This window comes from Canis lupus, chromosome X (genome assembly GCF_003254725.2).
Source record: "Canis lupus dingo isolate Sandy chromosome X, ASM325472v2, whole genome shotgun sequence".
NCBI lineage: Eukaryota > Metazoa > Chordata > Mammalia > Carnivora > Canidae > Canis > Canis lupus.
In genome coordinates, this window is record NC_064281.1 from 59,971,991 (window position 1) to 59,997,846 (window position 25,856).

Consider the following 25,856-nt stretch of genomic DNA (forward strand, 5'->3'; position numbering starts at 1 on the left):
TGATACTTACCTTGTTCTGGGCCGTTGTTCATCTTCAGATTCACTAACTTCTTCACTAACTCCTGATTCTTGGAAATCAGAATCTTCAGAATCTTCACTGCTTACTTAAATTTAAAAAAAAATTTAAGTTATTAAATATTTTCCAAGAGAAATGCAATTCATTTATTTTGTCAATACCATCATATTTAAAACATGAATCACTATGAGAATATCCATAGCATATACATTTGTGGATACCGCACATCATATAGCTTAGACCAGTTAATAACTCAAATAATATTTATAAAAATAATTCAAATGTATTCCAACTAGTTATAAAACTATGGTTCTATATTAAAATATAAGTATTAACTGTATATGAATTAACAAAAGAACTTAACCATCAGTAAAATAAATTCATTATTACCAAAAGTGAATCAACTAAAAAGAATTCTGGTTATTCAAAAGAAGCAAAGTAGGCTGGCCAAGATGGAGTAAGGGCAAATACAGACTCTTCTACCATTTATAACAACTAGAAACTATGAAGAGAATACATAAAGAAATGACCTAAGCACTCTGAAAAGGAAACAATAGCAGGGAGATTGGGGACTGAAATTAAAACCTGAGGGATATCCAAATGGCTCAGTTCTTGAGCATCTGCCTTCAGCTCGGGTTGTGAATCTTCCTTTGTGCCATACTATACAACACCTCTATCATAAAAAACATCTCTCATAGTGCTATAATTTCATGTAATATTAATGTCAAAAATTCTTACTAAACTACTGACCCCAAACTCTGGCTACATATCAGAGATGCTTTATAAAATATGCAGATACCTAGGTCTCACCACCACCAATTATACTATAATTGGCTTGGGATGGAGTCTTGTCATATATATATTTCAAAATCCCCAAAGTAGTCCAGATGTGTAACCAGGCTGAAAACCATCATAGAAGACAATGATTTCCTTATTCATTTTTATATTCTCAATATTTACCATGATGCTAGAAATATGCAAGCACTCAATGCAGAAGGATTCAGACTTTTAATGTAATGAAAATTCAAACTGACTGCGTACAAGCTTTGCATATAATAAATCTACCCAAATTAATTACATCTTCTATTCTTCCTTAGGAAAGCATTATTTCTTCCTGCAGTTACAGGCAATCAATATTCCTCGTGTCATCTCTCAAGTTTCTGGGTTCTCTTCTCACTCTAAATTCTTATTTCACTCCCATGTAAGAGAATGGCTTTTACCAGTGTGCTGATACTCAATACAGGTGGTCCAGATATATTTAAATTTCATTACTATAATTAGTTATAAAACCAGTGTGTTACTGGGGCACCTGTAGCTCAGTCAGTTAAGTGTTTGACTCTTGATTTCAGCTCAGGTCATGATCCCAGGGTCATGAGATCAAGCTCCACGTCGGGCTCATTGCTGAGCATGGAGCCTACTTGGGGTTTTCTTTCTCCTTTTCCCTTTGCCCTCCTCCTCTTTCTCTCTCCCTTCTTACCTTTAAAAAAATATGATATGTTCTTTACACTCAGAATTAAAATGTCTTACCTTTCCTTCTATTTCTGCCTTTGGCTTCTTTGTGCTCTTTAGGCTTCATCTTTTTTTCTTCTCCAGATTCTCCATCACTCACAGTGAGTTTGTGCCTCAAAAGCCTATGTCTGTATCTTGGCTTCTTAGATTCTTCAGAATCTGAATCTGATTCATAATTGACTTGATTTTTTGTTCCTAAATGGAGAAAATAAATCAGTAAACCCTTCAGATTTATTAATTAAATATCACCAATAGACACTTGTAGATTTTTTAAAAGGTAAAAATTATTTTGCTTTAAAAATCATCTGTTTATTGGCAATAACTAACAAAACGTGTACAATTATTACCAGACACTCAAAAGGAGTAAGGTAATAGTAAGGTTCTAAATGTTTTATTAAACTCCAAATGCATATATTATGAAACTTCATAGTCCTCAAAGACTGAACTGGTCAAGCAATCAAGTTATGACATTCTGTACTTCTCTTTGGAGCTGACCTTCATCTCCTGGGTTTTCTTCACTGTGTTTTCCAGTTCTTTTTTTCCCTTCTTCTGGTTCATCATCTGAAGATCCATCCTCATCTGAGGAAAGATTGGCTTTAATTTCTTCTAAAAGCATCTTCTTGGCAATTCTTGAGTAAAAAGACAGTAAAAAAAACTATATATTTGGTGGTGAAGTGTAACAAATTCAAAAAAAAATTCTCAGTATCGTAATAGAAATAAACATGTAAAAAGATTTTATACTGTCATTAAAAGACTACCAAAACCATGTTTTAACCTAAGCTACCAAACAAAACTTTTGAAAATCTCTTAGCACTTATTTTTTTTCCAATTATAAATAGTTCTGTGATATATTTAAAAATCTGAGGGACATTTCCACTATTTTGAACAATTGCAATTAGATGCTGCATAATCTTCCAATCCTATATTTATGCTGCTGCCATCATCCGACAACTATAATATCAGACAAGCCCACAACAATTAATCAACTTATTCAGACAAATGGCATTCCAAGACAAAACTCCACATGAGAATATTATTCGACAGCAAAACATACTCTTAGAAAATCAACGTGTAATAAACCACTTTCTTATGAAACAGTGCCTCAAACTGGAGGATAGTATTTTTGGCACTTAAATTTCAATTTACTTCATAAATTCTGTTAATGAAATGAAAGCAAATACCATATACTAAGTATTGAAGCAATCAGAAATCCCTAATAATATTCAAACTAGGGCAGATAAGGGGCATGAGTGCTATTAATTATATACATGGTAAAAGAACATAAAACAACATAAATGAGTTTTCACTTTCCAAAAAAAGTAGTCAGTGCAGTAGCCTCACTCATACCAAAATTTCTCAAGATGTTCCTCAAAGACCAATTTGTTAATAGAAAAATCTACTCCTAAAAGTATAAAAAAATACTTCTTTAATGACATATTTTGTTAAAATAAAATATATTCCTAATAAATTTCCATGTTTACCCTAAGGAAAACATCTGAAAATATAAGATAAAAGCAATCATGCGGCTTTTGTATACAATGAGGTGTTTTGCACCTGCAGTATCTTTGTGATATAAATTCGTAAGTCACAGAATACCTTACAGAAAGGTTCAAAAGGAAGGTAGCATGATTCTCAGTTTTGCATGAAATAACAATAACTCTTACGGGATAAACAACCACTCTACAATCAAGATTAACTCTCTAGCTCAGTCAAAAATTTGCAGCTGGAATTATAGTTTTGCACTTGTTATTTTTGGATTTGAAACTCCTTATTACTAGTTTTATTCAAAGATATATAGCAAAGGCACCAAAACAGACTGAAGTAAAATAGGTAATCACTTCTTAAGTACTTATTATCGGCCTTTTGATACTTTCTTTCCTAATGAGATAGATCCGAAATATTTATACAACACAGAGTGTTAGCAAGTGCTAAAGGAAACAACGGATGATTTTGCTTTTTTGAGGGTTTTTTTAATCTGATTTGTGTTTCAATAAAGTGAAGATTAGATCACTCCAATATAAATCTTACTGGAGTTGAGTTATAAAGTGTTGTTATTACACTTCTGTATCAGTGGTTCGCTGACTTGGATTGTACACAGTAAACTTTTTTAAATGGATAATAATATAGGGCTGTCAACTTTTCACTTTGCCAAAATTAAAAATTTAAAGCCAAATACTGTTCATTTTCATCATTTTATAAAATAAAGACTATTTTAACACACCCTCCACAAATTAGGAAACAGTTTCAGAATAAAGGGTGGTTCTTTAAACTTAATAAAAGCATCTGTTTAGAAAACCTTTCTAAAATCATCTTTAATATGTACAACAGGGACGCCTGTGTGGCTCAGCAGTTGAGCATCTGCCTTCAGCTCAGGGTGTGATCCCAAGATCTGGGACTGAGTCCTTACAGGGAGCCTGCTTCTCCCTCTGCCTATGTCTCTGTGTCTCTCATAAATAAATAAATAACATCTTTAAAAAAAATACATACTACATTTGTCATTTCCAATGGACAAGGAAAAACTTTCTTGAACCACTTTGGGTAAAAACAATGTTTTGGAATGAATGTGTGTGTATACAAACACACACACACTCACATAAATGTAAAATGTTGAATAATAAATTGCAAGTAGGAAAACATAGTTCACTTGCAGTTACAAGATCTCATATCACCATTTGGGCAGTACAATAATAACCAATAAAAATACAAATACTAATCTAGTTACACTAATGGTTACTTCTATTATCTGGTTTGTTTGTATTTACAAGTTCAAAAAAAGGTCTAAAATTCTATATGATCTGTAAAACTTGGTTAATTTTAAGAAACCATAAAATTTTTCTTCTTTCAAACTCTAGCCTCCTAAGAATAGGTCTACTAAATGGAAAATCAAAATATATAAAAAACTACCTAATTTATACTCAAGTTCTAGACTGTCATGAAATAACTGAGAAATATACACATGAGATAATAAAATACAATTTTATATCAACTGTGAAATTACATAATAAATCATGGAAAATTCAATGAGATCCATACAATGAAAAATTACATGATTTATCAATCAACAACCTTCATTAAGAATATAATTTAAGAACAATCACAATCACTTTAGAAGCAGAAAAATAATACAAAATTCAGAGAATGTTCATTTTTCTCCAAACTGAAAAGTTACATACAGAGTGATGGAGATTCCCTTAGCTTTATCTCCCTAAGATACTTTAGATTTACCTTCTAACACCTTTTGACCAATGGAAATCCTAATGTATAGCCATGTATATTAAGCTAAAAAAGAATGAAATTAAATCATTTTGCATGACTGATGGCTCAAGTCCACTATGTCAAAGACACACTATATCATAAACCTAGCCTATCCCGTAACCTACACCTCAAAGTTAGAACTTAATTTGAAGGACCTAAGGGCTGAGGATGAACTTCAACCTGAGTAGTCAGCAAACATGTTGAGGTGAGATGTGTCCCATCTACAAAGCCTGCTGTGAGATGCTTTAAGGGAAACTCCACTACCTTAACTCTTGAGTCACGGGCCACAGAGACTTCAAGGACATCATCACTTGAGAACCAGCTGAGGCTGGCAAAGCATCATTTTGGAGGCCTCGGCTGGACCCATGCTGGTATACATGTGATGGATGTATAGTCATGATCCCTAGTTGATTTGTTTGCTCTGAAGTTTCCTTTCTTGAGGCTTTCCAAGACGTTTCTGAGAAAATCATCCAGGCAACAAGGTACTGCCCCCCTGGAATCTCAATGCTCAATATTACATCTTGGGGCAGGTGTAGCATCCAAAGCAGTCACGACTCTATCAGAAGCATTAGAGGAACAGGCTGTGCCACTCTGTGGCAGAAAACCTGGGCAGAGCTGGAAGTAATGGAGCCACTCCTCCATTTTCCTGAAAGGAAGGGAAGGGAGAAGGGGAGAAAGCAAAACAATATGGGAGGAAGGGTAAAAACCCACAAAAAAAAAAAAAAAAAAAAAAAAAAACAATGATCGGAACTGGTGCATGAGAGAATAATAGAACCCCAAAACCCAAACAAGCTAAGGCTTCTAAATCATATAATACCACAATAATGTCTTATTACCCCTTATATCTTCATCTACTAAAAGAAACCAATAATAAAATAAGGAATAAGCCCAACAATGCAAAGACGAACAAGCAAGCAGGAAAGAGAGAGAAAGAAGGAAGCCAAGAAAGCCTTAAGTTATTCTGATCCTATCTAGAAAGAAAGAAAACACATAATGTTCTTCACAAAAGCACTCAAACAGGGAAAGAAAGTAAACTACCTCTTGCTGATACATAAATCAGTAATTCAAAACATTAAATTTCTAAGTTAGGAGCAATCAAGAGAGGAATCTGTTGCACCATGGAGGTTTTAAAGAAACAGCCATTACAAAAGCAACACAAAATGTTAGAGCTAGAAAAAAGGACCTTAGAATCCAATTCTGTCATTTTACAGATGAGGAAACAGGCTTAGAAAGGGAAAATGACATGGTCAAAGAAACAAAGCTAGTTAGTGGTAAAGCCAGAAGTGGCACCTAAGATCCTGAATCCCAATATTCTCTAATTTTACTATGCCAGTGCTATATTCTCTACTCATTCACTATTACTATGCTTATGAGCACTTGGTGAATTTACTATAATCATATTCCTAAAGATATCTGTATTTCATTGATCTCCAAATATGTACTTAGAAATGAAAGAATTGAAGCTTCAATTTTTAAAAATAAGAGTTCTAGGGATCCCTGGGTGGCGCAGCGGTTTAGCGCCTGCCTTTGGCCCAGGGCGCGATCCTGGAGACCCGGGATCGAGTCCCACGTCGGGCTCCCGGTGCATGGAGCCTGCTTCTCCCTCTGCCTGTGTTTCTGTCTCTCTTTCTCTCTCTCTGTGTGACTATCATAAATAAATAAAAAGTAAAAATAAAAATAAAATTTAAAAAAATTTAAAAAAATAAAAATAAGAGTTCTCAAAATCTTTAGTCCAGCATGCTCCATTTCTAAAATGCACTTAATAGGCCATCTCAGATACATCCCTAAAATCTACTGTTTTATCTTTAAAAAGTTCTGAAAACAGGTTTGAAGAAAATGGCTAAATGAAAAATATACTTTTAGAAGGCCAAAAACTACGGTGCATCCAAACACAAAGATGGAAAAAAAAATTTTGTTTACATTTGTGCACAAGATCACAATAAAATTAGTTTAAACTGAGAATTCTGAATAAGATTATAGGTTTAAAAGCATACCCTTTAGAGATATAAAACAAGTACCTAAGTATATGCTATGCTAAAATACCATACCATATTCAAAATGGTGATATGTAAAATAATTCAAATGACTACAGCCAAAGAATGTTGAAAATTTTTTGTGAGAACAAGGTGGTGAGCCTTCTTCTTCTAATAAAGTGTGAGGCAGTAACAAATGTTATATGCTTCAGGATTAAGAATATAAACTAAAACATGAATTATCATGGAATTCCTCATCTTCAAAATCTGTATTAGTATTTTTAACTCCTTAGTTCAAAATTAGTAATCTTGATATGAACCTTTCTATAAAATTAACGATCTATACTCAAAAATGGTGGAGTTTATGACATAATGATGTAACTAAATAATCAAAAAGCTAAAAAATGGTTTGAAACACATTTTAGTCATATGTCCTACAATGTTTGCAGTTAATGAAAAAACAGCACTGTTCTCTTTTTAGTGAGGGTACCAGGAAAATTAGTATCAAATAACTTTTTTAAAAAATCTTGGAAGTAGAAATATAAAAGCTGTATGAAATTAAGAACCCATAGTTTATTAACAATTTATACAAAGGCTATTATGTTTGAATAAACTCGAATCACAAAATGTACATTTCCTGATTTTATGAAAAATCTAAGGCAGTTTCAGAGGAAATTTTAACAAGAAAAATTTTATTAACATTGATATAAATTTAGAAAATTTGATCATCTTAAAGAACTAGTTTAATATTTTCTTATACTTGAAAGGTAACAACAAAATTGATTCATCTCATTTTTACCTAAAACTTCAAAGCTAAAGACAAAGGAGACACAAATTGTCAAAAAAAGGAATCATTTTTGCTAACACTAGAAAATGCAAACTCTCTTGGGGGAGGAGGGGGCTATTTTCCGCTCTCTAAAACTTACAATATCACCAAAGAACAGAGAACAGGAAAGGAAGGCTAAATATAATGTTTAAATCTTAAGCAGAAATATCACCACTACTGACCATATTTCTTTCCTTGCTAAAAATTCTAGCATAAAAAAAGATCTTATGGCAACTGCAACCAGTTATCTACAAACGGATCCTACCTACTGACTAAACATCTATATATACTTAAATGACTTACAATACTTACCTGCACTATAAAAACAAAGTAAACTGAAAAAGAGTTACCTTAAAATGGCTGGAATTTAAAACCCTTACTCAAACATAAAAATAAGTAAAATGCTTCATTTAAAATACTAGCTTTGTTTTTCAAAACAATAAAGGGGAACCAAAGCAATTTTGGTGACCAAACAGGACAACCATGAATAAAAGAACATTTCACAGAGAAAAAAATTATTCCAGATTTAGCAAATTCGTATAAAGACTAGATAAAGACAAGTGTAGAAGATGAATATTCTGAAAAGTGATTAAAAATGGAAACCAAATGAAAAGGCTTCTGCTGAAGGGACTTGAGAATATATTCAAGCCAGCATTAAACATTGCTGAAATCAGGTAAACCAGTCATTAAATATCTTCATTAGCATGAACAACATCCAGGAACAATTAATTACTTCTGAAAATATGCTGAATTAATAGCACAGAACCTTCACCAACAGAATACCCCACCAAGCTAGTAGGGAAAAAACAATCATTTGTATATTTTCCAGTTGAAAAGTAAATTATCACCAAATAACAAAATAATTGGAAATGTTTAAAGCTACAGTGTAGTCCCACTATAATTAAGGAGAACTTCTATTAATAATGGGCAATTCCAGGGCACCTGGGTGGCTCAGTGGTTGAGTGTGTGCCTTCAGCTCAGGTCATGATCCTGGGGTCCTGGGATCAAGTCTTACATCAGGCTCCCCACGGGGAGCTTGTTCTCCCTCTGCCTATGTCTCTGCCTTTCTGTGTCTCTCATGAATAAATAAATAAAACCTTTAAAAAACAATAATAATGGGCAATTCCTTTAAGCAATCTTCATATCAAATTTTGCTTCTATGTAGTAAGTATTTAGCCCCAACAAGAAAGAAATTATGAGAAAAACTATGGAGTACTTCTAGCCTCAATTAAACATTCTTCAATTATAAGGTAAATATTTGTATGTGTGTGTCAGGGGAGGGTATCTATATAAAAATCTCATCTTTTAGTCAAAATTGGAATAAAAAATATTTGCTTAGAAAAAATCTATAAATAAAGAACATACTGAAAATAATTCTTTTTCTGAGAGAATGGACTCTTCATTGGTTTATTAGTATGCAACTTCTAAAGATAAGCCCAGTTTAATGATCCTCAACACTAACACTGTTAAACTTGAACCAACTCCCATCTTATCACTGAGGCTAATTCAAAGTTGAATAAACTACCATCTTATCACTGGGGCTAATTCACAGTGCAGGTAATTCAAATATAGGACATCAGAAAATGTTTGGTCTTAATATCCCTTTTAAGAAACATAATGTATTTTCAATGCCAGCTGAATGTAGATATGCAACAATAAAAAAATTACATGAATGTATTTTCAATGAAAGAACCAACTCAAAACACAATAGGTATTTAAAAGGCAACATTAATATAATGGCATATTCAAATAACTGACTTTAAAATTACATGTATCATTTATAAAACCTGACAAACTGTTTCACATTATTCTCCCTTTCAAAAAGTAAAGTCTAAACTATAAAAATCTACGTAAATTCTCAATTATACAAAATTCAAACTATAAAGTTAGTCTACTATTTACATTTCTTTCTAAAATGCTCAACCAAAAGAAAAAGTTAAACTATCAACCTATTTTTTCATTGTTTATTAAATAAACGCAATTAAACGCAAAATTTACAAGTTAGACTACTTTATCTCACAATAGCATACATTTACTTTCAAATATGAATGCTACAAAACAGTATGCTAAAATAACAAATTTATATATTCCCACCTACTAAAATATTCAGGACATGGCTAAGTATTTTAAATGACCTCAAAAACTATCATCGCTTTAAAAATAGAAAAGATACAAACAGTACTAAAATCCACTATAAAACTTTCTTATAAATATATATATAAGTATATATTTCATATATAAGTAACATGTTTAGAAAAGTCTAAGTATTCACTGCCTCAATTTCAGAAATATCAGAACTTCTTTGGCTACAAACTACCCTCCATATCTTGATCTTAACAAATTTTTTCAACTTTCATGAAAAGATACATTATAATTAAAATTAAATTCTTGAACAAGAAAAAAGTTTTATAGAAATTTATTGCATCCAAACACTTAAGCACTGGCATTAATACACTATTTACCTCTCCATAAATGTCAACACTGAAAATGTATTAACACTGCTAAATAATCAAGGCATATGAAATGTATACATAATTTATACACAATTCCACAATTGTGTACAAATTTACACACAATTACAATATACTGTGTACTAAAATACATCCTACTCAAAAACTGTGAAATTGGTAAAAATAACTCCAAGACTTAATCATGCTCCACAAAATAAATTTTTAAAAGTTGCCTAGTGCATATTCAAATATGCTCAAATACATCATCTATGCTAAAATAGTTCCAGAAGGTAATCTGTATTCCCATCGTGGGTATTAAATACCTCTTTGGTATGTTGAAAATGAAACAAGTTATTAATGATATGTTTTATACAGGCACATTAAAATAAGTATAAAGAAAAATATGTCCAAGATAACATTCAGTTCTTCTCCAAACTACTGAATAGGGTTGTATTTTTTAATCACAAATACAAGATGGAATTAAATATATCTTCCAATAAAATACTTGCCAGTTACAGAGAGATATAATCAAGCAACTTAAAAGATGAAAATGATATTTATATTTTGACAAGATCTAACACAAATATAAAATTATCATACCTTAATGATACTCCCATTTGGTGGCTAAATATGAGATTAAGATTCATCACTCATATAGTTAAATTAGAATATAGCATGTTTTAAGCATTATTAGCTTTTTAATAACATTTGAGTAAAAAACAATTTGAGTCCTCGTGGTTTACAGGAAAACAAATTAGTCTAAATAAAGAGGAATTAAAGCATTTTAAAAGAGAATTTTTTTAAAAAAGAATTTTTAAATGCTTTCATAATCTTGCTATAATCGTGTATTATAAAAATTGCTGATGAATAAAATGTAGGCTTTTATTTACCATTCCATTCTGGGCCCCACCCCATCTCATAAAATAACTGAATACATAGATTTTTTTATTAAAAAAGTAGGTAAGCAGCATCTGAATCACTGTGCCCATGAATCTCTATTTTAAAGTACAAAATAAAATTGTTCATTTATCTTAATAAAAACTATTAGAAGAATGCTGATCTTAGAAACAGAAAACCCTATCAGCATCAAAAAGATAAAGAAAACAGAGCTAGAATAACAGCCACCCACAGCATTACTAACTCGATTTCCTACAAAATTATGACACAACTGCATGCATATTTTCATGTTTTTTTAATATTATAACTTATTAGGAATAAATGGTTAATATAGTATTCCTTAGTAAAACCATTAAGTCTATCATGGATAATTGGTGTTAGAATTTATCAGAGAAAATTTCATCCAACCTTTTCATTTTAGAAATCAAAAAATTTTTGCAGAGTAGTTAAGTCACTTGCGCACAATTACACAGAGGAGTTAGAACTAGAAATCAGATACTCTTATCCCCACTATTCCAAAATTCCATCTACTATATCACACAATCTTGTTGAAAATATAAGTGTGGCATACACTGTATTTCAGGAATGGTTTAAAAGATAGGTAAAAAAAAAATTAGGGTTGTATTCTTTAATACATTTATTTTCATTATTCTTTAGCCTTAGGATATGGGTGTGCTTTGTATTCTTTTCTTTTCCCAGCCACCCCTTAGGTTAAGTGAATCTACCTGTACAGGCTCCACTGTTTACTTCTAACCCACTATTTTAATCTTATTAAAGTTAATACTATCATACTATTTTATCTGAAAAATGTTTAAAATCCACATCAGTCTGGATACTTTGTAAATTGATACTTATTTTGAAAAGAATTTCTTAATCTTACATATCTGAGCAATCTCCTTTTTTTTCACTTTGAATGGGTCTTAATAAATCGGACCACTATATTAGATGGCAATTAAAAACAATAATCAAATATTGAGGAAAGAGAAGTCTGTTGTCACCAATTTACTGAGATATGATTTACTTTCATCAATAAAATAATCTGCCAAAATTAAAATATTCTCAAAAAATTATCACAATTTACATGGGAACGTAAAATTGACAGTGCTGTATTTATAACACACCCTATGCTAGGTGTGTTGATATTTATATTTACTTTCTTTTAAGGTTTCTGAGCTTTAGCCCATTTTCTGGGCTTTCTTTCAAACTTGCAGGAAGACTGTGAGCGAGTCTTTCTAAGGCGGGTACTCCTGGTTTTTACAACCGGCTTGCAGTTCCGTTGCTGCTGTTTCTGCCCACGCCTAGGGTGTGTTATAATCTTTTTAAAGTCCTTATAGATGGAATCATACCTATTCTCAGGATCATTGTCGTCATCATCATCATCCACTGTGACAGGAACTGATTTAGATAAGGCTTCATCTCCTTGAGGGGAAAAAAGTGTACTTAAAATTAGCTTTAAATTATCTACATAAGTAAAATCATGTAAAATATAACTGAAAGCCAAAAATTTTAACACAAATAGTGGGTTCTAAACTGTACTCTGGATCTAAAACATGAGAAAAAAATTTATAGGGAAAGCACAATAGGGAATTTATTAAGTACCAGCAGTAAAACAATAGTTGGGTTTTATGTATTTCAAAGTTCCTTCCCAGAATACAACAGTTCTAAAGCTAATCCTTCCCAGTAACAAGTCTTTATCATCTGTCATCACAGTACAATAACTTTCTTGCTATAATAAGTAAGCATTTTAGTGATCCATTTTAAGTTTAAAGTTAAGAGAACTTTAAAAAAATAAAGAGATCTTTAATTTATCCTGTTAAATTAAAGAATAGCAAAATTACTATAAATATTTTGGTAGTAGCAAGTAAGAAAAATATACTTAAATCTGTATCATACTCATGACCAGAATTACCAAGAGAAATATTCAAGAACAGTAAAATTGATTTCCTTATAAAAAAGCTACATTGCTATCCTTTTGATTAAAAACCTAAAGAAGGCAAGATTTGTGCATTTCACTGTATGTAAATTTTACCTCAAAAACAAACTTATATTGTGACCTCTAAATAATACTGAATATTAAATTAATGCTAAATACTAAATTATTAATACTAAATAATAAAGCTGAAGTAACTAGGGAGTGGTATGCTGATGTTTACCATTTATATTGAAATGCAGCAAGGATTTCAAGAGCATTACATTGAGTGAAAAAAGCCATTGATGAAAAAAGCCAATCACTTCGTGATTCTACCCCAAAATAACAAAATTAGAGATGAAAATGAAATTAACACTTGCCAGGGGTTAAGAATGGGGACAAGCAAGGGGATAAGTATAAGCTAGCACAAGGGAATCTTGTGATAAATCATTCAAGTATCTTGGTTGTAGTGGTTATAAAAAGCTACATGTGATGCAATTGCATAGAACTATACTTACAAATACATACAAGTACAAACAAATCAGTGCATGAAAAACTGGTGAAATTGCAATAAATCTTCAGTTTCCTGGTTTTGACATTGTACTACAGTTATATAAGATGTCACCATTGAGAGAAACTGAATGAACGTTCAACACCTCCCTGTATGGTTTTGTTCTGTTTTGCAATATCCTGTGAATTTATAATTCAAAATGAACAGTTAAAAAGGCAAAAACAATAGGTACATTGATGGATAAAAAGAAGGATATATAAATAGATATGTGATAAAGCAAAAGATAGTACAATGTTAATGACAGAAACTTCTCTGTTTATTTAAAATTGCTTTCAGGGCACCTGGGTGGTTGAATTGGTTAAGTCTCTGATTCTTGATTTTGGCTCAAGTCATGATCTCAAGGCCAGGATATCGAGCCCCACATCCAGCTCTATGTTGAGTGTGGAACCCTCTTGAGATTCTCTCTCCCTCTCCCCGCCCCAACTCAAGCTCCTGCTCCCACAATCACTCTCTCTCTCCCTCTTGGTCTTGTTCTCTAAAATAAATAAATAAATCTTTTTAAAAATAAAATGAAATTGCTTTATAATTAAAAATAGGGAGAAAATGTTGAAGAAAAAAATCCATAAAGAACAATGACAACTATAGGTTCAGGATAGAAATATGGTGAATATAGAAAGGCAAAAATAAATCTTAGAATATCCTACCAAACTCACAATAAATACCTCAGGCAGACCAATCTGCAAATGAAATATTACTAGGAATATTACTGTTATTCCTCTATTATACCTTTCAAAATCTGACACATCCTTCAAAGTTGAGTTCAAATGCTACCTGTTCTTCTAAGTCTTCTTCTAATATTTAGATTAAATGGCTCACTTGCTATATTTAGCACACAGCTCCATTTTTGTTTTATATATGTCTTCTGGTATTTTTTTAAATAATGACTTATCTATGTCTATCTTGTTCACTGGACTGCGAACTCCTCAAACTCCTAGGACCAAGTGCTTCATTTTGGTTGCTCATGCCATTCTTAAGTCCCAATTTTTCAAGTAAACTACTGGCCTCGTAACAGAATATCCAACTATGGCTGAATAAATTGGAATCATCTAAATATATGAGAGCAGGGGAGGCATTTTAGAAGTTCAAAAATATTGTTCCTTTAAGTTGGACATATTAGGAAAATATACTATGTTCATAAATGCATACAAATTATCAAGGAATGTCACCTGTCATTGACTCACATACAAACTTATCTTGAAACACAGTACTTTTTATAGTGCTTATTTTAACACCCTTCATAATTTTTTTCTGCTTAGGCATTTTTACAAAGGCCAATTTTTAGATGTGTTAATTCCCAAGCAAAATTATCTTTTTTTTTACCTAAAGTAATCAGGTTTTTTAAAGATGTATTTTTTAAAGATTTTATTTATTTATTTATTCATGAGAGATACAAAGAGAGAGAGAGGCAGAGACATAGGCAGACATAGACAGAGGCAGAAGCAGGGTCCCCGTGGGGAGCCCAATGTGGGACTCGATCTCTGGACCCCAGACTCCAGGATCATGCCCTAAGCTGAAGGCAGACACTCAAACACTGAGCCACCTAGGCATCCCTAAAGTAATCAGTTCTTAGGAAATACTCAGGGTAAAGGAAATGCCAATAAGGCTTATTCCACCAAATAGTTGAGAGATTGTCATCTGCAGAAGAGCTCAATTCTCAAGGCTTCTGTGGATACATACGTGAAAAAGGACCACCTCCTGATCAGCACAATGGTCCTTCAGAACAAAGTTACATGAAACACAATGATCAAAATGGAACACAGTGATCTAGACTAATGCGCAAAGAAGGAATTCTTGGGAAATGCACCCTACAAATATTTGCCATACATTGCCATCTCTTAAGATCTAATGAATACATATTACTTATTATACTAGATATTAATAGTTCCAAACATGAGAGGTATATCATAGAAACCTCTCATATGTGTCAAATCAAGTTACATTTTGGGAAATGAAAACTAGCAATTGAAATCAAACATGCTGATTTCATTAGGGAAGATGTTTAATCATGTAAACCAGTTTTCTGAAGTTTAAGATTAATTCAATCACCTACACTTTGCCACTGATAATACTCCATGTAACTACTCACAATTTATTATTCTTACACTCTAATCTGTAATAAGAGTTTTCCCAACTAACCTGGTAACAAAACATTGATATGATATCTAAGTAAGTATTAGATTGAATACAAACAATCTCTTATTCTACCATACAGTTGAGACTTGAACAACACAGCTTTGAACTACACAAGTCCACTTGTACATGTAGTTTTTGTAATACACTATATTTTCTCTCCCTTATGATTTTATTCCCTTTTCTGTAGCTTACTTTATTTTAAGAATACAGTATATAATACATACAAAATATGTGTTAATCAACTATTTATATTATTGGTAAGGCTTCCAGTCAATGGTAACTAAAGTATTTTAAAATAAAAAATTTAAAAAGCAATATTCAAGTTAATTGCACAAAATACAATTGGGATAAATGGAAAATCCTAACTCAAGGAATGAAAGGAAAAATCTAAGCATTCTGCCTGTGCTGGAACACAGTTAAACCTAAAATCTCCTTTATAAAAATTTTGAAGTAATGTTCAGGTGGACTTCTGGTGAAGATGGCAGAGTAGGAGGATCCCAGGCTCACCTCATCTTATGGTTACATCTACGTAACAGCCATATCAGTATAAATAAAAAAGAAAATGTTCTAAAGACTGACAAAACAGACTCCACATGAAGAGGGTAGAAAGGGCAAAGACGCAGCGGGAGCCAAAGTGACCTGTGGGTCTGTCAGAGGAAAGGAAGGATGCCACAGGCATATACAGGGAAAGAGAGCAGACCCCAAGCTATACACCCCAGGCATGAAAGACCCACACACCGGGAAGACAAATCTAAGGAACACCTGGCTTTGAAAACCAGAGGGATCTAACTTCCCATGAACTTAAAACTGGTGGGGCTTCACACATGAAATTTTAAAACTCAGCAGGCTCAACTCTGGAAGAACCAGGGAACAATAGAAAATTGAGTCCCCATCCTTAAGAGATAATACAACAAACAACTCCACTGAGATATAGCATACAAACAGCAGTTTGAAAAACACTTAGGGTATACAAGAAGGAGGTTTCTTTATTAACCTCAGAGCATGTGCTGGAAGGACAAGGATCTTTGGGAGACTTCTGCAAGACCACAAAGCTGGCAGATATCATTTCCCTTCCCACTCCCCAGCCTAGATACACATACATACACCTGCAGGAACCAACACAGCACCAACACTCTCCATATACCTTGCTAAAAGTGTGCCCCACCCCCACTATGTCTTCTGTAGACTTACCCCTTCCACACCAACATGGCCTTTAGACAGTTTTCTCAGGTGGCTGCAAGATACCTTCCACAGAGGACTGGTATGAACCTTGCTGGCACCACACACACCCCGCTGCCTCCATATTCCTCTACAGACAGTCCCCACCAACACACCCTTGCCAGGAGATCACCCAAAGAAGTAACACAAACCAGGCAGTGTGCTTACAGCCCCAAGAGTAGCCAGCACCATTCCAAAATGACTCCCACCCTGGGGCAGAAGGAAAGATAAGCATACATATGAGTTCAACTGCAGCCCCAGCAGGGAGCTGAGGGCAGACATCTGGTCTGACAGCAAGCTCAGCCTACCAACAAAAATTTCACAGGAGACAACATGGGGAGAATACCCTTCAGTTCTGAGCTATCGACACAAGATATGAGCTTGACTCAACTCAAGCCCAAGGCAACTACCAGACAGGCCCATAACAACACAAGGACCAAACCCTGCCCACTAGAGTTAAACAGAGCCATTGTAGATGACTGGAATGAAGACAAATGAGGCTCGGCCATAAAATTAGGGTATGTGCAACAAAGACAGGAGACATTCCAGAAGTGTCAAGTTCTGGTGAACAGGGGACATTGCACTACAGGACCTGCTCTTCATAAGACCACTACTTACAAGAGCATGTGTCTAACATATAGAAAGAGACACAGAGAATTGAACAAAATAAGAAAAAGGAATATGTCCCAAATGAAAAAAAATGACAAAATCACAGCAAGAGAGCTAAACAAAACAAGAAGTAATATGCCTAAGGGAAAATTTAATGTAATGGTCATAGAGATACTCACTGGAATTGAGAAAAGAGTAGAGAATTTCACAGAGATGCTCAACAAAGAGGTAAAAAACATAAACAAGAACCAATCAGAAATGAAGAATTCAATAACTGAAACTGAATATACACTAGAAGGAATAAATAATACAACAGAGAAAGTATGGGATCCCTGGGTGGCGCAGCGGTTTAGCACCTGCCTTTGGCCCAGGGCACGATCCTGGAGACCCGGGATCGAATCCCACGTCAGGCTCCCAGTGCATGGAGCCTGCTTCTCCCTCTGCCTGTGTCTCTGCCTCTCTCTCTCTCTGTGTGTGACTATCATAAATAAATAAAAAAATTTTAAAAAAAAGAACAGAGAGGAGGGGAGGAGCAAGATGGCGGAAGAGTAGGGTCTCCAAATCACCTGTCTCCACCAAACTACCTAGAAAACCTTCAAATTATCCTGAAAATCTATGAATTCGGCCTGAGATTTAAAGAGAGACCAGCTGGAATGCAACAGTGAGAAGAGTTCACGCATCTATCAAGGTAGGAAGACGGGGAAAAAGAAATAAAGAAACAAAGGCCTCCAAGGGGGAGGGGCCCTGCGAGGAGCCGGGCTGAGGCCGGGGCGAGTGTCCCCAGGACAGGAGAGCCCCGTCCCGGAGACGCAGGAGCTGCACCGACCTTCCCGGGCGGAAAGGGGCTCGCGGGGAGTTGGAGCAGGACCCAGGAGGGAGGGGATGCCCTCGGGCTCCCCGGGACAGTAACAGCAACTGCGCGCCCAGGAGAGTGCGCTGAGCTCCCTAAGGGCTGCAGCGCGCACGGCGGGACCCGGAGCAGCTCGGGGGGGCTCGGGCGGCGGCTCCGCGGAGGGGGCTGCGCGGCCCGGGAGCGCGAATCCACCAGCGCAGGCTCCGGAGCACAGGGCGCCGGGACACAGCCCAGGATCCGGCCTCCTCCGGGACAGGCAGAGGCCGGGAGGGCCCAGGACAGCGAGGACGCTCCTGCCCCAGCTGAGCAGATCAGCGGCCCCGCCCCGGAGCCTCCAGGCCCTGCAGACGGAGTTCCTGCCGGAGCTGAATCCAGGTTTCCAGAGCTGCCCCGCCACTGGGGCTGTTCCTCCTGCGGCCTCACGGGGTAAACAACCCCCACTGAGCCCTGCACCAGGCAGGGGCACAGCAGCTCCCCCAACTGCTGACACCTGAAAATCAGCACAACAGGCCCCTCCCCCAGAACACCAGCTAGACTGACAACTTCCAGGAGAAGCCAAGGGACTTAAAGAACACAGAATCAGAAGATACTCCCCTGTGGTTCTTTTGTTTTGTTTTGTTTTGTTTTGGTTTTTTTTTGTTTGTTTTGTTTTGTTTTGCTTTTTGATTTGTTTCCTTCCCCCACCCCCCCTTTTTTTTTCTCCTTTCTTTTTCTTTCTCTTTTTCTTCTTTTTTTTTCTTTCGTTTTTTTTCTCTTCCCCCTTTTTTTTTTCTCTTTCTCTTTTCTTTCCTTCTTTCTCTCCTCTCTTTTTCTCTTTTTCCCAATACAACTTGCTTTTGGCCACTCTGCACTGAGCAAAATGACTAGAAGGAAAACCTCACCTCAAAAGAAAGAATCAGAAACAGTCCTCTCTCCCACAGAGTTACAAAATCTGGATTACAATTCAATGTCAGAAAGCCAATTCAGAAGCACTATTATACAGCTACTGGTGGCTCTAGAAAAAAGTATAAAGGACTCAAGAGACTTCATGACTGCAGAATTTAGAGCTAATCAGGCAGAAATTAAAAATCAATTGAATGAGATGCAATCCAAACTAGAAGTCCTAACGACGAGGGTTAACGAGGTGGAAGAACGAGTGAGTGACCTAGAAGACAAGTTGATAGCAAAGAGGGAAACTGAGGAAAAAAGAGACAAACAATTAAAAGACCATGAAGATAGATTAAGGGAAATAAACGACAGCCTGAGGAAGAAAAACCTACGTTTAATTGGGGTTCCCGAGGGCGCCGAAAGGGACAGAGGGCCAGAATATGTATTTGAACAAATTCTAGCTGAAAACTTTCCTAATCTGGGAAGGGAAACAGGCATTCAGATCCAGGAAATAGAGAGATCCCCCCCTAAAATCAATAAAAACCGTTCAACACCTCGACATTTAATTGTGAAGCTTGCAAATTCCAAAGATAAGGAGAAGATCCTTAAAGCAGCAAGAGACAAGAAATCCCTGACTTTTATGGGGAGGAGTATTAGGGTAACAGCAGACCTCTCCACAGAGACCTGGCAGGCCAGAAAGGGCTGGCAGGATATATTCAGGGTCCTAAATGAAAAGAACATGCAACCAAGAATACTTTATCCAGCAAGGCTCTCATTCAAAATGGAAGGAGAGATAAAGAGCTTCCAAGACAGGCAGCAACTAAAAGAATATGTGACCTCCAAACCAGCTCTGCAAGAAATTTTAAGGGGGACTCTTAAAATTCCCCTTTAAGAAGAAGTTCAGTGGAACAGTCCACAAAAACAAAGACTGAATAGATATCATGATGACACTAAACTCATATCTCTCAATAGTAACTCTGAATGTGAACGGGCTTAATGACCCCATCAAAAGGCGCAGGGTTTCAGACTGGATAAAAAAGCAGGACCCATCTATTTGCTGTCTACAAGAGACTCATTTTAGACAGAAGGACACCTACAGCCTGAAAATAAAAGGTTGGAGAACCATTTACCATTCGAATGGTCCTCAAAAGAAAGCAGGGGTAGCCATCCTTATATCAGATAAACTAAAATTTACCCCAAAGACTGTAGTGAGAGATGAAGAGGGACACTATATCATACTTAAAGGATCTATTCAACAAGAGGACTTAACAATCCTCAATATATATGCTCCGAATGTGGGAGCTGCCAAATATATAAATCAATTATTAACCAAAGTGAAGAAATACTTAGATAATAATACACTTATACTTGGTGACTTCAATCTAGCTCTTTCTATACTCGATAGGTCTTCTAAGCACAACATCTCCAAAGAAACGAGAGCTTTAAATGATACACTGGACCAGATGGATTTCACAGATATCTACAGAACTTTACATCCAAACTCAACTGAATACACATTCTTCTCAAGTGCACATGGAACTTTCTCCAGAATAGACCACATATTGGGTCACAAATCGGGTCTGAACCGATACCAAAAGATTGGGATTGTCCCCTGCATATTCCGGACCATAATGCCTTGAAATTAGAACTAAATCACAACAAGAAGTTTGGAAGGACCTCAAACACGTGGAGGTTAAGGACCATCCTGCTAAAAGATAAAAGGGTCAACCAGGAAATTAAGGAAGAATTAAAAAGATTCATGGAAACTAATGAGAATGAAGATACAACCGTTCAAAATCTTTGGGATGCAGCAAAAGCAGTCCTAAGGGGGAAATACATCGCAATACAAGCATCCATTCCAAAACTGGAAAGAACTCAAATACAAAAGCTAACCTTACACATAAAGGAGCTAGAGAAAAAACAGCAAATAGATCCTACACCCAAGAAAAGAAGGGAGTTAATAAAGATTCGAGCAGAACTCAACGAAATCGAGACCAGAAGAACTGTGGAACAGATCAACAGAACCAGGAGTTGGTTCTTTGAAAGAATTAATAAGATAGATAAACCATTAGCCAGCCTTATTAAAAAGAAGAGAGAGAAGACTCAAATTAATAAAATCATGAATGAGAAAGGAGAGATCACTACCAACACCAAGGAAATACAAACGATTTTAAAAACATATTATGAACAGCTATACGCCAATAAATTAGGCAATCTAGAAGAAATGGACGCATTCCTGGAAAGCCACAAACTACCAAAACTGGAACAGGAAGAAATAGAAAACCTGAACAGGCCAATAACCAGGGAGGAAATTGAAGCAGTCATCAAAAACCTCCCAAGACACAAGAGTCCAGGGCCAGATGGCTTCCCAGGGGAATTTTATCAAACGTTTAAAGAAGAAATCATACCTATTCTCCTAAAGCTGTTTGGAAAGATAGAAAGAGATGGAGTACTTCCAAATTCGTTCTATGAAGCCAGCATCACCTTAATTCCAAAACCAGACAAAGACCCCACCAAAAAGGAGAATTACAGACCAATATCCCTGATGAACATGGATGCAAAAATTCTCAACAAGATACTGGCCAAAAGGATCCAACAGTACATTAAGAAAATTATTCACCATGACCAAGTAGGATTTATCCCTGGGACACAAGGCTGGTTCAACACCCGTAAAACAATCAATGTGATTCATCATATCAGCAAGAGAAAAACCAAGAACCATATGATCCTCTCATTGGATGCAGAGAAAGCATTTGACAAAATACAGCATCCATTCCTGATCAAAACTCTTCAGAGTGTAGGAATAGAGGGAACATTCCTCGACATCTTAAAAGCCATCTATGAGACAAATACCCACCATTTGCTTCAACGTGGATGGAACTGGAGGGTATTATGCTGAGTGAAGTAAGTCAGTCAGAGAAGGACAAACATTATATGTTCTCATTCATTTGGGGAATATAAATAATAGTGAAAGGGAAAATAAGGGAAGGGAGAAGAAATGTGTGGGAAATATCAGAAAGGGAGACAGAACATAAAGACTGCTAACTCTGGGAAACGAACTAGGGGTGGTAGAAGGGGAGGAGGGCGGGGGGTGGGAGTGAATGGGTGACGGGCACTGGGTGTTATTCTGTATGTTAGTAAATTGAACACCAATAAAAAAAAAAAAAAAAAAAAAAAAAAAAAAAAAGCCATCTATGAAAAGCCCACAGCAAATATCATTCTCAATGGGGAAGCACTAGGAGCCTTTCCCCTAAGATCAGGAACAAGACAGGGATGTCCACTCTCACCACTGCTGTTCAACATAGTACTGGAAGTCCTAGCCTCAGCAATCAGACAACAAAAAGACATTAAAGGCATTCAAATTGGCAAAGAAGAAGTCAAACTCTCCCTCTTCGCCGATGACATGATACTCTACATAGAAAACCCAAAAGTCTCCACCCCAAGATTGCTAGAACTCATACAGCAATTCGGTAGCGTGGCAGGATACAAAATCAATGCCCAGAAATCAATGGCATTTCTATACACTAACAATGAGACTGAAGAAAGAGAAATTAAGGAGTCAATCCCATTTACAATTGCACCCAAAAGCATAAGATACCTAGGAATAAACCTCACCAAAGATGTAAAGGATCTATACCCTCAAAACTATAGAACACTTCTGAAAGAAATTGAGGAAGACACAAAGAGATGGAAAAATATTCCATGCTCATGGATTGGCAGAATTAATATTGTGAAAATGTCAATGTTACCCAGGGCAATATACACGTTTAATGCAATCCCTATCAAAATACCATGGACTTTCTTCAGAGAGTTAGAACAAATTATTTTAAGATTTGTGTGGAATCAGAAAAGACCCCGAATAGCCAGGGGAATTTTAAAAAAGAAAACCATATCTGGGGGCATCACAATGCCAGATTTCAGGTTGTACTACAAAGCTGTGGTCATCAAGACAGTGTGGTACTGGCACAAAAACAGACACATAGATCAGTGGAACAGAATAGAGAATCCAGAAGTGGACCCTGAACTTTATGGGCAACTAATATTCGATAAAGGAGGAAAGACTATCCATTGGAAGAAAGACAGTCTCTTCAATAAATGGTGCTGGGAAAATTGGACATCCACATGCAGAAGAATGAAACTAGACCACTCTCTTGCACCATACACAAAGATAAACTCAAAATGGATGAAAGATCTAAATGTGAGACAAGATTCCATCAAAATCCTAGAGAAGAACATAGGCAACACCCTTTTTGAACTCGGCCATAGTAACTTCTTGCAAGATACATCCACGAAGACAAAAGAAACAAAAGCAAAAATGAACTATTGGGACTTCATCAAGATAAGAAGCTTTTGCACAGCAAAGGATACAGTCAACAAAACTCAAAGACAACCTACAGAATGGGAGAAGATATTTGCAAATGACATATCAGATAAAGGGCTAGTTTCCAAGATCTATAAAGAACTTATTAAACTCAACACCAAAGAAACAAACAATCCAATCATGAAATGGGCAAAAGACATGAACAGAAATCTCACAGAGGAAGACATAGACATGGCCAACATGCATATGAGAAAATGTTCTGCATCACTTGCCATCAGGGAAATACAAATCAAAACTACAATGAGATACCACCTCACACCAGTGAGAATGGGGAAAATTAACAAGGCAGGAAACAACAAATGTTGGAGAGGATGCGGAGAAAAGGGAACCCTCTTACACTGTTGGTGGGAATGTGAACTGGTGCAGCCACTCTGGAAAACTGTGTGGAGGTTCCTCAAACAGTTAAAAATATACCTGCCCTATGACCCAGCAATTGCACTGTTGGGGATTTACCCCAAAGATACAAATGCAATGAAACGCCGGGACACCTGCACCCCGATGTTTATAGCAGCAATGGCCACGATAGCCAAACTGTGGAAGGAGCCTCGGTGTCCAACGAAAGATGAATGGATAAAGAAGATGTGGTTTATGTATACAATGGAATATTACTCAGCTATTAGAAATGACAAATACCCACCATTTGCTTCAACGTGGATGGAACTGGAGGGTATTATGCTGAGTGAAGTAAGTCAGTCGGAGAAGGACAAACATTATATGTTCTCATTCATTTGGGGAATATAAATAATAGTGAAAGGGAATATAAGGGAAGGGAGAAGAAATGTGTGGGAAATATCAGAAAGGGAGACAGAACGTAAAGACTGCTAACTCTGGGAAACGAACTAGGGGTGGTAGAAGGGGAGGAGGGCGGGGGGTGGGAGTGAATGGGTGACGGGCACTGGGTGTTATTCTGTATGTTAGTAAATTGAACACCAATAAAAAATAAATTAAAAAAAAAAAAAAAAAAAAGAACAGAGAAAGTAGAAGAATAGACCACTGACCTACAGGACAGGGTAATGGAAAGCAATCAAGCTGAACAGAAGGGAGAAAAAAATAATAAAAAATGAAAATAAAAAAATATATATATAAAAATAAAAATAAAAAATAAAAAAAAATTTTTTTAAAAATGAAAATAGATTTAGGCCACAAAGTAACACAACAAGCATGGTAAGAGGAACATTCTAAGGACCCCAGAAAGACATGAAAAAGAAAAAGGGGCAGAAAAATTACTTGAAGTAATAATAGCTGAAAAATCTTCACAAATCCGGGGAGAGAAACATACATCCAGATTCAGCAGACACAGAGTCCCCAATAAAATCAACCCAAGAAGGTCCACACCAAGGCATACAGTAATTAAAACAGCAAAATGTAGTGATAAAAAGAGAATTTTAAAAAGAATGGGAGAAAACAGGTACATGCAAGGGAAATTCCATAAAGATATGAACAGTTTTCAGAAGAAACTTTGAAGGCTAGAAGAGACTGGCATGACAAATTCAAAGTGCTGAAGGAAAACAAAACTGCAACCAAGAATAATCTCTCCAGCAAGACAATCATTTAGAATAGGAGAGATAGAGTTTCATAGACAAATAACATTAAATGAATTCATCTAAATCAGCCATACAAGAAATATTAAAGGGAATTCTCTGAGTGGAAAGGTAAGATCATAATAAGAAAAGTAGGCAACATTAAAGCAGTAAAAAGTATGTCAATAAAAATCAGTCAAGGGATTTGCAAAACAGAAGGAAATATAAAAACACCATATATCTAAAACATGGGGGAGGGGAGACAGAGTAACAATTTAGTGCTTTTAGAATGGATTCAAACTTAAGCAACCATTAACTTAATATAGACTGCTACATGCAGATGTTATATATAAAACTAATGACAACCACAAACAAAAAACCACTGATGTGCAAGAAAACAAAGAGAAAGAAATCCAAGCACATCACTAATGAAAGCCAGCAAACAATTAGAGAAGAGATCAAGAGAAAAAAGGAACAGAGAAAAACTACAAAAACAAGCATAAAACAACAAAATTGCAATACATGCCTACCAATAAATACTTTGAATGTGAATGGACTAAATGCTCCAATCAAAAGATGCAAAACGACTAAAATGGAGAAGACCCATCTATATGATACCAAAAGACTCACATCTGACATAAAAACACATGTAGACTGAAAGGGAAGGGATGGAAAAACATTCATCATACAAATAGATGTAAAAAGAAAACCAAGTAGCAATACTTGTAATGGAAAAAACAGACTTTAAAACAAAGATTTTAACGAGACAAAAAAGGATACCATTTAATCATAAACAGTACAACCCAAAAATAAGGTATAATCATAAATGTTTATGAACCCAACATTGGAGCACCCAAAAACATAAAACA

The 25,856-nt window shown here is 35.6% G+C and overlaps 1 protein-coding gene across 12 annotated transcripts in view; it reads right to left on the bottom strand.

The window, feature by feature from the left end:
* ATRX (ATRX chromatin remodeler) overlaps positions 1–25,856 on the bottom strand; it is a 333,614-nt gene that overhangs the window by 182,420 nt on the left and 125,338 nt on the right. For all 12 annotated transcript variants that reach the window (XM_049107206.1, XM_049107207.1, XM_049107205.1 and 9 more), the window contains 4 exons: positions 12,273–12,345; positions 2,021–2,154; positions 1,544–1,720; positions 11–104 (listed from right to left, as the gene is read on the bottom strand). In XM_049107206.1, the coding sequence (XP_048963163.1) occupies positions 11–104; positions 1,544–1,720; positions 2,021–2,154; positions 12,273–12,345 (478 nt within the window). The remainder of the gene's footprint in view (positions 1–10; positions 105–1,543; positions 1,721–2,020; positions 2,155–12,272; positions 12,346–25,856) is intronic.